This window comes from Oncorhynchus gorbuscha, linkage group LG20, assembly GCF_021184085.1.
Source record: "Oncorhynchus gorbuscha isolate QuinsamMale2020 ecotype Even-year linkage group LG20, OgorEven_v1.0, whole genome shotgun sequence".
NCBI lineage: Eukaryota > Metazoa > Chordata > Actinopteri > Salmoniformes > Salmonidae > Oncorhynchus > Oncorhynchus gorbuscha.
In genome coordinates this window covers 5,352,883-5,368,236 of record NC_060192.1, presented here as the reverse complement: position 1 = coordinate 5,368,236, position 15,354 = coordinate 5,352,883, and the positions used below count along the sequence as shown (strand labels likewise).

General features: G+C 45.0%; 1 protein-coding gene and 1 non-coding gene across 3 annotated transcripts in view; one reads left to right on the top strand and one right to left on the bottom strand.

Moving 5' to 3' along the window:
* Nucleotides 1–99: 99 nt before the first annotated feature.
* On the bottom strand, nt 100–170 carry trnag-ccc. Its single transcript has one exon. It is a non-coding gene; the product is annotated as a tRNA-Gly (tRNA).
* Nucleotides 171–12,200: 12,030 nt separating this feature from the next.
* LOC124006603 (homer protein homolog 1-like) overlaps nt 12,201–15,354 on the top strand; it is a 60,280-nt gene continuing 57,126 nt past the window's right edge. For both annotated transcript variants that reach the window (XM_046316654.1, XM_046316653.1), the window contains exon 1: nt 12,201–13,434. In XM_046316654.1, the coding sequence (XP_046172610.1) occupies nt 13,430–13,434 (5 nt within the window). In that variant the 5' untranslated portion in view covers nt 12,201–13,429. The remainder of the gene's footprint in view (nt 13,435–15,354) is intronic.

The following is a 15,354-nucleotide window of genomic DNA, read 5'->3' as shown; positions in this document are numbered from 1 at the left end:
CCAAACTCATATTTGTGCTACAGATGGCATGGTTTTACATTCGGTTTGATCTGCATCCAAAATGTAGGAGAAAATTGGGATAAAATGTACCAAAATGCTTGCGCCGCCCGGGAATCGAACCCGGATCGCAAGAATGGGAATCTTGCATGATACCACTACACCAGCGGCGCGATGCAAAGTCCTACCTTTTTCTGTTAAAACATCAGTCTTTCCCGCGCGCTCTCAGGTGCGCGAACTGCGCCAGTCGCAGTCCTTTAGTTCACATGCAGCATTCCATCACAATGTTTTACATAATCAAATAGGACATCAGTCACTTTTCTTATTCATGATTTATTTCAACATATGTATAAAAACAAATAAGATATCATTTAAAATAACCACACATTGGATTGGAAATATGGAGGTAGCCAGCATAGATAAAAACAGTTATATCTTCTATGGTAGCCACACCATGCACTCTGATCCAATTATTTTAAAGGTGAACTATGCAGAAACCACTTCTCTATTTCCTGGTTGTTAAAATTCTAAGAGTTTGCCTAATTTCAGTTTATGTGAAAAAACAAGCAAGTATAGTGTATAGAATCATTGTACCATCTAAACCGCTATGAAATATATTTTCCATAACCACAAATATTGTATTTTCAGCTGTTTGAAGCTGGTGTTCAAAACCGAAAGTAAAACTTAAGAATGGGAAGCATAGACAGAACAGATATACTACTTCTGGGACGTGCTTTAAATGAAAATGACAGATCTATAACTCACATTTCTATGTAAATTTTGTAAGATCACACAAAAAAGTTACATATTGCAGCTTTAAATCCTTGAGGGAACCTGAATTGGCAGTGTACTGCACAAACATCTGGGAAAAGTGGAAGAAATGAACTGAAATTGCATTCAGGTCAAAAGTAGTGAACTACATGAGGGATAGGCCAGGGTGTCCATTCCTTTCAGACACAACCTAGTAGTCCATCATCTAGGGCAGCTGTGGTGGACCTGGGCCCTTTGCTGCAGCTGGAAGGAGTACAGAGCCGGCAGAGGCTTCAACGGAACCCGGAGGAGACAGGAAGAGGAAATGATAAGTCACATACAGTGACAGGAGCACAGGGAAACACTCCCTGGACCTAGCCCTGTTCAGGAAGGTTGTTTGTAGAGGCCCCCCCCCCCCCCCCCCGGCATCATGGTGTGGCCCTCAGAACAGCCTCAATTCGTCGGGGAATGGACTCTACTGCGAGACACCTAAGACAGCGGTACAGGGAGACAGGACGGACAGCTGATCATCCTCACAGTGGCAGACCATGTGTAACAACACCTGCACAGGATCGGTACATCCGAACATCACACCTGCGGGACAGGTACAGGATGGTAACAACAACTGCACAAGTTACACCAGGAACGCACAATCCCTCCATCAATGCTTAGACTGTCCGCAATAGGCTAAGAGAGGCTGGACCTGAGGGCTTGTAGACCCACCCCAGACAGGACTGACAAAAGTGCCCTTCGCTGACGAGTCATGGTTTTGTCTCACTAAGGGTGATGGTCAGATTCGCGTTTATCATCGAAAGAATGAGCGTTACACCGAGGCCTGTACTCTGGAGCGGGATCGATTTGGAGGTGGAGGGTCCGTCATGGTCTGGGGCGATGTCATTGCAGGCAATCTCAACGCTGTGCGTTACAGGGAAGACATCCTCCTCCCTCATGTGGTACCCTTCCTGCAGGCTCATCCTGACATGACCCTCCAGCATGACAATGCCACAAGCCGTACTGCTCGTTCTGTGCTTGATTTCCTACAAGACAGGAATGTCAGTGTTCTGCCATGGCCAGAGAAGAGTCCAGATCTCAATCCTAATGAGCACGTCTGGGACCTGTTGGATCAGAGGGTGAGGGTAAGGGCTAGGGCCATTCCCCACAGAAATGTCCCCAAAAACTTGCAGGTGCCTTGGTGGAAGAGTGGGGTAACATCTCACAGCAAGAACTGGCAAATCTGGTGCAGTCCATGAGGTGGAGATGCACTACAGTACTTAATGCAGCTGGTGGCCACTACAGATACTGACTTTTACTTTTGATTTTGACCCAACTTTGTTAAGGGACACATTATTCTATAGCTGTTAGTCACATGTCTGTGGAACTTGTTCAGTTCATGTCTCAGTTGTTGTTTTTTGTTATGTTCATACAAATATTTACTTACTTGCTGAAAATAAACGCAGTTGACAGTGAGAGGACGTTTCTTTTTTTGCTGAGTTTATATACTTGAAAGCGCTTGATTTAGCTTGTAGTTTGCACTTTTGGGACTATTAAATTGGTTTCATTGTACTTAATCAATACTTCCCCAGTGTAAAGTACCCTGCGTCCATTATACTTACTTACTCTGGTTACATTGTACTAAATACATTGTGCCCTATTGGACTGTTGCAATTCCACCTCTTTGGGCTGGTTGAGAATGGTGTTTCTCAGGAAAATGTCTTTGGCCTGGCTCCAGGTGCTGTCGAGGATGATGATGATGATGATGTTGTGTCCCACTGTCCTCACGTCCTGGTCTCCCTGGTTCTGTTCTTCCCGTTTCAGGACTTGGTTCTGGACTAGCTCCTCCAGGTTCGGAGCACCTGGTCCTGGGTACAGGATCAGCATTCTGCTGTGTCTGCACACTGCAGCCACCGCAGCCAGACTGTTAAATAGCCAACACTAGCTGGCCTCCATCCAGTACCCTTCCCTGAACTTAGTCACTGTCACTAGCCAACTACCACCCGGTTACTCACCCCTGCACATTAGAGGCTGCTGCCCTATGTACATAGACATGGAATCACTGGTCACTTTAATAATGGAACGCTGGTCACATAGTGTTTACATACTGTTTTACTCATTTCATATGTATATACTGTATTCTATTCAATGCCACTCTGACATTGCTCGTCCTAATATTTCTATATTTCTTAATTCCTTTCTTGTAAATTGTTAGATACTACTGCACTGTTTGAGCTAGGAACACAAGCATTTCACTACACCCGCAATAACATCTGCTCAAATCTCATCTTGTTAGAAGCAGCAGAATAGCAAAGACAGAGGGTACAGTTTGAAAACTCTGAGTGTGAGAATAGTTTGTGGTGAGAATGAATATCCTCCGGTGACTTGCTAATCCTAAATATTCAACTATGATAACAAGCGTGGGTCAAGAAAACACAAACTCCCAGCCTCCCACTGAACTCACCAACATGTAGCCAGCACGGCTGACAGCTGCACAAGGGTCTGACAGGCTCCCTGTGTAGATTAAGACACCGGGGGAGCCAGCACGAGGTATGGCTCAGGAAACATAACTCAATCCAAAGAGGAGAAATGCAATGTACTCAGAATTGTCCCATTATCCCAACTGTTACACAAGAAGATTGACTGACTGCTCGTTTTTAAGTGAACTGTCACAACAGTAGCCACGGCAGTCATTATGGAATGGTTGAACAACAAAGGAGCTGATTGGATGACACTGCCATTCCAAAATTGGAAATCTTCGTCACCAGATAGCTGATGTTCTGAAAGAGCTGCAAAATATGGACCCCTACAAATCAGCCGGGCTAGACAATCTGGACCCTCTCTTTCTAAAAAGATCTGCAGAAATGGTTGCAACCCCTATTACTAGCCTGTTCAACCTCTCTTTCGTATCGTCTGAGATTCCCAAAGATTGGAAAGCTGCCGCGGTCATCCCCCTCTTCAAAGGGGGTGACATTCTAGACCCAAACTGCTACAGACCTATATCTATCCTACCCTGTCTTTCTAAGGTCTTCGAAAGCCAAGTTAACAAACAGATTACTGACCATTTCGAATCCCACCATACCTTCTCCGCTATGCAATCTGGTTTCAGAGCAGGTCATGGGTGCACCTCAGCCACGCTCAAGGTTCTAAACGACATCATAACCGCCATCAATAAGAAACAATACTGTGCAGCCGTATTCATCGACCTGGCCAAGGCTTTCGACTCTGTCAATCACAACATTCTTATTGGCAGACTCGACAGCCTTGGTTTCTCAAATGATTGCCTCGCCTGGTTTACCAACTACTTCTCTGATAGAGTTCAGTGTGTCAAATCGGAGGGACTGTTGTCCGGTCCTTTGACAGTCTCTATGGGTGTGCTACAGGGTTCAATTCTCGGACCGACTCTCTTTTCTGTATACATCAATGATGTTGCTCTTGCTGCTGGTGATTCTCTGATCTAACTCTACGCAGACGACACCATTCTGTATACTTATGGCCCCTCCTTGGACACTGTGTTAACTAACCTCCAGACGAGTTTCAATGCCATACAACTCTCCTTCCGTGGCCTCCAACTGCTCTTAAACGCAAATAAAACTAAATGCATGCTATTCAATCGATCACTGCCCACACCTGCCCGCCCATCCAGACGGCTCTGACTTAGAATATGTGGACAACTACAAATAACTGGGTGTTTGGTTAGACTGTAAACTCTCATTCCAGACTCACATTAAGCATCTCCAATCCAAAATTAAATCTAGAATCGGCTTCCTATATCGCAACAAAGCATCCTTCACTCATGCTGCCAAACATACCCTCGTAAAACTGACTATCCTACCGATCCTCGACTTCGGTGATGTCATCTATAAAATAGCCTCCAACACTCTACTCAACAAACTGGATGCAGTCTATCACAGTGCCATCCGGTTTGTCACCAAAGCCCCATACACTTCCCACCATTGCGACCTGTACGCTCTCGTTGGTTGGCCCTCGCTTCATACTCGTTGCCAAATCCACTGGCTACAGGTTATCTACAAGTCTCTGCTAGGTAAAGCCCCGCCTTATCTCAGTTCACTGGTCACCATAGCAGCACCCACTCGTAGCACGCGCTCCAGCAGATATATCTCACTGGTCACCCCCAAAGCCAATTCCTCCTTTGGTCGACTTTCCTTCCAGTTCTCTGCTGCCCATGACTGGAACGAATTGCAAAAATCTCTGAAGCTGGAGACTCACATCTCCCTCACTAGCTTTAAGCACCAGCTGTCAGAGCAGCTCACAGATCACTGCACCTGTACATAGCCCATCTGTAAACAGCCCATCTATCTACCTACCTCATCCCCATACGGGTATTTATTTATTTATTTTGTTCCTTTGCACCCCAGTCTCTCTACCTGCACATTCATCTTCTGCCAATCTACCATTCCAGTGTTTAATTGCTATATTGTAATTACTTCGCCACCATGGCCTATTTATTTCCTTAACTTCCCTCATTTGCACTCACTGTATAGAGTTTTTGTTTTCTTTTGTTCTACTGTATTATTGACTATATGTTTTGTTTATTCCATGTGTAAATCTGTGTTGTTGTATGTGTCGAATTGCTACGCTTTATCTTGGCCAGGTCGCAGTTGCAAATGAGAACTTGTTCTCAACTAGCCTACCTGGTTAAATAAAGGTGAAATAAAATTAAAATAAATAAAAATCTTGCTCGGTAGTTCTGGCTAGTATCAACAAGTGCTTTCTACAAAATAGCAAAATTAGTGCAGTTAGCTTGGAATCTATGGAGTATCTATGGAGCTTTGGAGTATTTTAAGGTCTTTGCGGTGTGAACACAAAAGACTGTTGACACTGTTCAGAGGTGCTAAGTACTGTCGGCAGGCAAACGTGACAATCCTATCGTTGTGTCTGAGGTATTACAGCGACACAGTGTCAAGATGGGGGTTGTCATGCTCAACGCCAGTGACAATTATTTATAAGTGGAGGCAAGGGGTGGAATTTAGATCCCCCTCTCACACGCACACACACACGCACACGCACACACACACAGACACACACACACTTCCTATTAAGTAGTGTGTCATTTTGTCGAATGATTTGAAATATGTCACCTTTGGAGGCTATCGCATGTGTATCTTGGCAACATTGGTATTTGCATTTAGTGAAAATTGTTTGTCAATTTCAGTTAATAGTTTATGTCACTCTAGTTGTTGGCGCTATCTGTTGTATGGTGAACTTTTTAGTTAGTGGTTACCCAGCCACTGACCATCACTGCCCCTATTTCTCAAACACACCCACAAAGCTATACCTCAACCAGCTACCATCCATCAACACAGAGGGGACTGGCTGATCTGGAGCAGCGGGTGTATTCCTCTCTTAGGCACAAAAGGAGAAGAACACACCTAGCACTTTATTTTACAGCACAGAAATGATCAGGTGTTTACTTAGACATTACATGATGAAATGGTAATAACCTAACAATTACTGCTCAATGGAGAATCTCCATTGAAAGTGCTTGTATGTCCAAGAGTAGGCTTTATCTGGCCAAAAAAAGGGGCCCAGAAAGGTGCTATTGATTTAAAATGTAAAACAAACACTTATGCATGACAATATCCAGAAAAAAGGTGACATTCTGTCATTTTTGCATCAATACATAATTTGACCTCTCCATTCCAAATTGCTGTGGCATAATGCCAAGAAGACTAAAAGGACATTGTATTTTCCCCCTAAACTATAAGGGCACAAGGTGAGACCCAAATGCAGACACAGGAGGCAGATGGTAGAGCTCCGATATTTATTAGAACAAAGGGAGTAGGCAAAGGCGGGTCGGGGACAGGCGAGAGTTCATAAACCAGGTCAGAGTCCAAACAGAACCAGACGATAGGCAGTCTCGAGGTCAGACCAGGCAGGGGTCAGAAACCAGATCCAAAACAGTACAAGGGGATGGGCAGGCTGGTAGTCAGAACAGGCAGAGTGGTCAGGCAGGTGGGTTCGTAGTCAGGACAGGCAAGAGTCGAAACCAGGAGGACTAGAAACAAACAAAGACTGGGAAAAATAGGAGCAAGGAAAACCGCTGGTTGGCAAACAAGACGAACTGGCACAGAGAGACAGGAAACACAGGGATATATACACCGGGGATAGTAAGCGACACCTGGAGGGATGGAGACGATCACAAGGACAGGTGAACCAGATCAGGGTGTGACACTGAACAAGGCTAAAGGAGGATGCATCTTCTGCTATCTTTGGCTGGTTCAGTCACTGTGGCAGGCATTAGGGCAGTAGCAGGTGGAGAGGTCTGGCTAGCTCCTGTTGTACTGTAGCTGATGCAGTCCTCACTGCTGCCCCCTCCTTTCTCTGGTTCAACCTCTGGCTTAGCTGACTCAGCTGGTTCTGTCTATCCTTTCTCTGGTTCAGTCTCTCCTTTCTCAGGTTCCGTCTTAGTCTCCTCTCCTGTCAATACCGGGTCGGTATCTGGTTTGGGGCTGTCACAATCCTCAGCCTGATGTGGTTCTGTGTTTCCCTCAGCCAATTAAGTATATTGGTTCTCTACTTTTACTGGTTCATTGTCTAATCAATGGCTTTCCTTTCCCTTCTTCAATTGTTGGGTCTGTAGCTATACTTGATAGCAGTGCAATCTGGGATTGGTAAAATGAGGATGAGCCGTCAACTAGTGATTTCTTGGCTTTCTCCTCCTCCCTCTCTTCCTTCCCCAATCACCATCTCCCTCCTCCAGGATCTCGACTGGGGTATGGGCTTGAGCCATTGGCGCTAGATTCAGAGAGGTCTTGGGAGGTGCAACTGGTATCCTTTTAAGCAGGGCTACTGGCTTTGGAGCTTCCTGATTGGTTATCTGCTGGGTTCCACTGTCACGCAGAGGAAACGGGAGGGTTTGTAGTTCCTCTGTGGGAGCATCATGCTTGTGTGAGAGGTCTGGGTCTGTGGGGGGCTCAGTGACACTCCCCTCACCAGCCACCTCAGAGGAAGACTCTGGGTCAGACAGTGGACGCTCATTTATGTCTGTGACGATGCCCTGTGTCTCGCTCCCAATTCTGTGGTATTCCCTTCTTCCACCACTTGAGGCTGAGGCGCTTCCTGCACTGTCTCTAAAACATTGTTCTTTTTCTTTACCCAGTGATGGAATGTACCGATCATCGGATGGAGAGAACCTGGCGCTCGCCAGGAAGAAATCTGTCATGTCATGCTCAGACTCAGTGTGTGAGAAAAAGCTGTCCAGCGTATATGATTCCTGGGCCCAAGTTCTGAAGCCTTCCTCTACAGCTAGTTACCCTTCCAGTTCCACCACGGGCGTCTCATCCTTCAGGACAAACTTCTCCAGGTACCCACTGGCCTTCCAGTCTGAGTGTCTGCTGTGGAAAGACCACTCAGAGGTCATGCTCTCTGTGTCTTCATCCTTCACTCCTTCCTTGCTGCCTCCCGCCTCTTCATACAGGTCTGTGTAGCAGTGGTGGTCGGTGCTGTTTAAAATGAGGGAAGACAATTATTATTATTTTTTTATGAGCATGGCCTTATTTCAGTTACAGCACATTCATATTCCATTTGCCCAGTTCAATGTAACAGTAATAGGTTTAGGCTACTACATGATACTCACATTTTCCCTATTTCCATCATGAGGTTGCTAGAACATAGACTGAATGAAAGTTTACAACGTAGGTGCACACAGGTCGAGATAAATATTTGAGGTGACAGACAGTGACACATTCAATACCGCCTTGCACACTCTTGCCTGTATCTAGCTGATTTAGGGTGTAATCATTAGTCATGTTTACATATCACCACAGTCAGAGATTGGCACTAAGATAGAATGCGCTGTATTCCACCATAAGCAAACAAGAAAACACTCACCCAGAGGCGTCGCATCTAGTAGCCGGGGACTTTAATGCAGGGAAACTTAAATCAGTTTTACCAAATTTCTATCAGCATGTTAAATGGGCAACCAGAGGGGAAAGAACTCTGGAGCACCTATACTCCTCACACACAGAGATGCATACAAAGCTCGCCCTCCATTTGGCAAATCTGACCATAATTCTATCCTCCTGATTCCTGCTTACGAGCAAAAATTAAAGCAGGAAGCACCAGTGTCTAGATCAATAAAAAAGTGGTCAGATGAAACAGATGCTAAGCTACAGGACTGTTTTGCTAGCACAGACTGGAATACGTTACGGGATTCCTCTAATGGCATTGAGGGGTACACCACATCTGTCATTGGCTTCATCAATAAGTGCATCAATGACGTCGTCCCCACAGTACATTCCCCAACCAGAAGCCATGGATTACCGGCAGCATCGCACTGAGCTAAAGGCTTGAGTTGCCGCTGTCAAGGGGTGGAACTCTAACCCGGAAGCTTATAAGAAATCCCGCTATGTCCTCTGACGAACCATTAAACAGGCAAAGCGTCAATATAGGACTAAAATAGCGTCGCACTACACCGGGTCTGACGCTCGTTGGATGTGGCAGGACCTCCAAACTGTTACAGACTACAAAAGAGAAGCACAGCCGAGTGACATGTGCCTACCGGACGAGCTAAACTACTTATATGCTAGCTTTGAGGCAAATAACACTGAAACGTGCATAAGAGCACCAGCTGTAACGGAAGACTGTGTAATCACGCTCTCCGCTGCTGATGTGAGTAATACCTTTAGACAGGTCAACATTCACAAGGCCGCAGGGCCAGACAGATTACCAGGGTGTGTACTGCGAGCATGCGCTGACCAACTAGCAAGTGTCTGTCAGGATTTGGCCAGGGTTGTTCCGGTTTTTGGTCACTAGATGCCCCCATTGTGCCTTTTGACCTTTTGTTTTCCCTTGATCCCCATTATTATTTGCACCTGTGCCTCGTTTCCCCTGATTGTATTTAAACCCTTTGTTTTCCTCTTGTTCTTTGCTCTGTGTTTGTATTACATTTACATTTAAGTCATTTAGCAGACGCTCTTATCCAGAGCGACTTACAAATTGGTGCATTCACGTTATGACATCCAGTGGAACAGTCACTTTACAATAGTGCATCTAAATCTTAAAGGGGGGGGGGGGATACTTATCCTATCCTAGGTATTCCTTAAAGAGGTGGGGTTTCAGGTGTCTCCGGAAGGTGGTGATTGACTCCGCTGTCCTGGCGTCGTGAGGGAGTTTGTTCCACCATTGGGGGGGCCAGAGCAGCGAACAGTTTTGACTGGGCTGAGCGGGAGCTGTACTTCCTCAGTGGTAGGGAGGCGAGCAGGCCAGAGGTGGATGAACGCAGTGCCCTTGTTTGGGTGTAGGGCCTGATCAGAGCCTGGAGGTACTGAGGTGCCGTTCCCCTCACAGCTCCGTAGGCAAGCACCATGGTCTTGTATCGGATGCGAGCTTCAACTGGAAGCCAGTGGAGAGAGCGGAGGAGCGGGGTGACGTGAGAGAACTTGGGAAGGTTGAACACCAGATGGGCTGCGGCGTTCTGGATGAGTTGTAGGAGTTTAATGGCACAGGCAGGGAGCCCAGCCAACAGCGAGTTGCAGTAATCCAGACGGGAGATGACAAGTGCCTGGATTAGGACCTGCGCCGCTTCCTGTGTGAGGCAGGGTCGTACTCTGCGGATGTTGTAGAGCATGAACCTACAGGAACGGGCCACCGCCTTGATGTTAGTTGAGAACGACAGGGTGTTGTGACCCCAAACTTTTGAAAGGTGGTGTATATATAAACAGGTAACTGCCAAAGTAAAGGAAACACCAACATAAAGTATTTTAATAGGGAATTGGGCCACCGTGAGCCGGCAGAACATCTTCAATGCACCTTGTCGTAGATTCTACAACTGCCTGGAACTCTATCAAAAAGGGATGTGACACCATTCTTCCGAGAGAAATTCTATAATTTGGTGTTTTGTTGATGGTGGCACCACACCAGAATCTCCCATAAGTGTTCAGTTGGGTTGAGATCTGGTGACTGAGATGGTCGTGGCATATGCTTTACATCGTTTTCACGCTCATCAAACCATTCCGTGACCACTCATGCCCTGTGGATGGGGGCATTGCCATGGCAGCCAAAATAATGGCCTGCCCAGCATTTGTATATATGACCCTAAGCATGATGGGATGTTAATTTCTTAATTAACCACACCTGTGTGGAAGCACCTGCTTTCAATATACTTTTTTTTTTTCATTTACAGAAGTGTTTCCAATATTTTGCCAATTACCTGTATATAGCCATGTTCCCTGCTCACTCTCTTCTCAGGTGGTAAATCAGATGTGAGGTGAGGATTGTAAGGGACAGGGCAGGAGAATGTTATGTTTCAGTGAAATTCCATTAGCACAAGGGCACCCTCAAAATCTGTGATTTATTTGAAGCAATGAACAGCCCGGAACAATTTGATAACAGCCAGGTCTGGTAACACATCTGATAACAGCCAGGTCTGATAACACATCTGATAACAGCCAGGTCTGGTAACACATCTGATAACAGCCAGGTCTGATAACACATCTGATAACAGCCAGGTCTGGTAACACATCTGATAACAGCCAGGTCTGGTAACAGTGTTTGATAATTAGATTTAGTCATCTGATAACACATCTGATAACAGCCAGGTCTGGTAACAGTGTTTGATAATTAGATTTAGTCATCTGATAACACATCTGATAACAGCCAGGTCTGGTAACAGTGTTTGATAATTAGATTTAGTCATCTGATAACACATCTGATAACAGCCAGGTCTGGTAACAGTGTTTGATAATTAGATTTAGTCATCTGATAACACATCTGATAACAGCCAGGTCTGGTAACAGTGTTTGATAATTAGATTTAGTCATCTGATAACACATCTGATAACAGCCAGGTCTGGTAACAGTGTTTGATACTTAGATTTAGTCATCTGATAACAGACATGCCATATTGCCTGCAAGCATCCTCTTGATGCCAAAGAGGGAATGGCAAGCATACAACAAGCCCTTAACACGGGTCAAAAACTAAAGGCCAATATGCCACTGTTGTCTGGTTGAAAAGAAAACAAGGTGAGGGGTGGGAACTGGAGTTCAATAACAGTAAATAGTCACACTGCAGTGGCCACATTTACCACTGACATCCAATGTCCACAAGGTGTCCACCGTCCATTGCACAATAATCTAACTGGAACAAGTCAGTGATGTGTACACTGCATCGGTTATCATTCTGTGTATGCTTTTAATGTATACAGGGTAAGAGATATGTGCAGTGTGCTGACTTAGTGGATGCTTTGGAAAGGTCATATACATATGTAGGTCCGAATTCTCATCCAATCCATGGTGAAAAACTTAAACGTAATATTGCATTACATGTTTATTGCAGGTTTATTATACGGCCCATAATAAACTGCAGGTTGCTACCGCTGAGGTATAATACGAATTTTTCCTCAGTCGCTAAGCGGAAATGACGGAACTATTTTATTGCGTCAGATTTCTAAGGATACGGTGACGCTGTGCGGAGAGGCGGCGTGATCACGTAGGACCAATTTCATGCTTTCAGTGAACAGAACGAGGATGGGTTGAGAGAGGTGATGAATGGGATGATTGGAGAGATCAGACACTACACAGACGGCTGGAGAAAAAGGGAGGCGTTCGATGGAGCAAAGACTGGCCGTGATTTCACATTTAAAATCCCTGTCTGATGAATAAAATCAACGAATTGCCTATTTTTCTTATTTGAACTTAATTCAGCATAGCATTTCATAGTCGGCCTTATTTGACCAGGCGTTGAAGATGCCGGTAGCTGATTTGGTCTGACTAGAGGAGACGATGGAGCCATGAGAATGTACCAAGTCTTTCCGCGAAAACAGATGGGAGATGAAACCTATTCGACATAAAAATTGATATTTTTCCCTGTAGCTAAAATGAGTTTATTATTGCTGCAGATGTATGCGTTTTGATAAACTGTAGTAGGATAGCTGCTAGAGGAATTTTGATGGCACTTACGACGCCAGGGATTGAGCAACGAGTAACGTTACATTTCGGAACGTTGAACAGTCGGGCCTTTCAAAGTGAGAAGCAAGAATGAATGTTAAGCATTTTTCTCGCCCGGGGATAACTGCGGTGCACGCAGCTGGTCACATTTTGAGAGCGGTGTCATCTTTGGAGAGTAGCGAAATGCAAGTCAACTGAGAGGAGCGCCGTGCGGAGCTGTAATAGTAATACCCAAATCCGTCTAGAACCAAGTGGATGTTTTAAGCATTTTTTTCTTCTTCCGCAGACGAGAAGATGGTGTGCTGCCAATATCAATGCAAGCGGTCCCTATTTTCCCTGCCTTTTTAAGTGTAAAAGGAGCTCGCGCTACTTTGGAATTAAGAACCGTCAGTCACGTATGCGCGCCTCGGTAGCCAACGTTAGCTTAGCTGCTATATCCTCCGTGCTTTAGCTTCCCATTGAGCATGATTGAAGAGTGCGTTTAATTTCGCTAACGTCAACACCGATGTTTTCGGTCGTCACGAATCCACCGACACGTTTGTTTGGGTGAACTTTGAACCAACACCCCATAGCGTAGAACAGACTAGCAAGACATGTCGGCGTGAAGGGAACCGCACTGACTGTCTCGAATCTCCTGTCAAGCCACAGACGTCAACAGCGCTGTGAAGAGCTGCTTATTGGAGAGGGGGAAAAAATCACATTACCTAGATTGTTCACTCTGCCTTTTGGAGCTCTGCGCCCACGGACTGAATCCCTTCCCTTCGATTTAACAACCAAGCAAAATGGGGTACGTATCGCGCAATGTAGTGCCATTTAGTCTGTGCTAATCTTCCCTGACAATAATTGTATTCATGGGTGTGTTATGATTTCTAAGAAGCTTGGTTTGTTTCGAGATAGATAAGTGGGGGTAGAAGGTTGACAGAAACAATACGCTCTTTGGCGACATGATTTACCTGAAGTTGGGTTGCCTTGCGTTGATAGCCTCACCATCAGCCCATGGCTGATTGTTTTTTCCCCCATCCCCAAAACAATTCAGACCCCGAGTTATGAGATAGTCAGTCATTACAAACATTGTACTAAAACAAACATGTACTGTATTTTAGTTTCTGATTTCGTAAGACCACTGCTCATGAGCCATTTTTTAAGTTGCATTCTTCAAGAATCAATAGCTATATATTAAATTAAATCCAAAAATGGGTGTACCAATCCCAGATTGTCCTTTTAATGGATTTAATTTAATAATTAAGTCTGATGTCAACCAGATGTCATCAAACAGGCACCAACTCACATCAACAAAACATTGTCACCACAAACTCTCTCGCTCCCTCGCTCTCACTTGCACACAAACAATGTGTGATTACGTAAAGCCAATAAAACAATAGAAATATCTATATACAGTGTGTGCAAATGTAGTAGGATTAGGGCGGTAAAGGCAATAAATAGGCCATAGTGGCAAAATAATTACAGTTGAGCAATTAAACACTGGAGTGATAGATTTGCAGAAGATGAATGTGCAAGTATGTGCACTGGGGTGCAAAGGAGCTAAACAATATGGGGATGAGGTAGTTGGGTGGGCTATTTACAGATGGGCTGTATACAGGTGCAATGATCGGTAAGCTGCTCTGACAGCTGATGCTTAAAGTTAGTGGGGGAGATATAAGACTCCGGCTTCAGTGATTTTTGCAATTCATTCCAGTCATTGGCAGCAGAGAACTGGAAGGAAAGGCAGCCAAAGGAGGAGTTTGCTTTGGGGATGATCAGTGAAATATACCTGCTGGAGCGTGTGCTACGGGTGGGTGCTGCTATGGTGACCAGTGAGCTGAGATAAGGCAGGGCTTTACCTAGCAAAGACTTTTATAGATGACCTGGAGCCAGTGAGTTTGAAGACATATGAGGTGAGGGCCAGCCAATGAGAGCATACAGGTTGCAGTGGTGGGTAGTATATGGGGCTTTGGTGACAAAACGGATGGCACTGCGATAGACTACATCCAATTAGTGTTGGAGGCTATTTTGATTGACTAAAGGATATAAGGTTACGCTAGAAAGTGCACATTGGACTCTTGAACCTAAATGGATCTCATAATTATGAGAATGTATTCCTACGTCTTGACTTATTCCCGAAAAAATGCAGTTAAATGTATTAACTTGATTTTATTCTCTCACCCATCTACACGCAATACCCCATAATAATATACACTGAACAAAAATAAACGCAATATGTAAAGTGTTGTAAAATGTTTCATGAGCTGAAATAAAATGTTGTGCAGAAATGTGTTTCCATCCCTGCTAGTGAGCCAAGATAATCCATCCACCTGACAGGTGTGGCATATTAAGAAGCTGATTGAACAGCATGATCATTACACAGGCGCACCTTGTGCTGGGGACAATAAAAGGCCACTTTAAAAAGTACCATTTTGTCACACAACACAATACCACAGATAGCTCAAGTTTTGAGGAAGCGTGCAATTGGCATGCTGACAGCAGGACTGTCCACCAGAGCTGTTTCCAGTTAATTTTATGTTAATTTCTCTACCGTAAGCCACCTCCAGCGTTATAGAGCATTTGGCTGTATGTCTAACCGGTCTCACAACCACAGACGGTGTAACCACGCCAGCCCAGGACCTCCACATCCGGCTTCTTCACCTGCGGGATCATCTGAGACCAGCCATCGGACAGCTGATGAAACGGTGGGTTTAAACAACCGAAG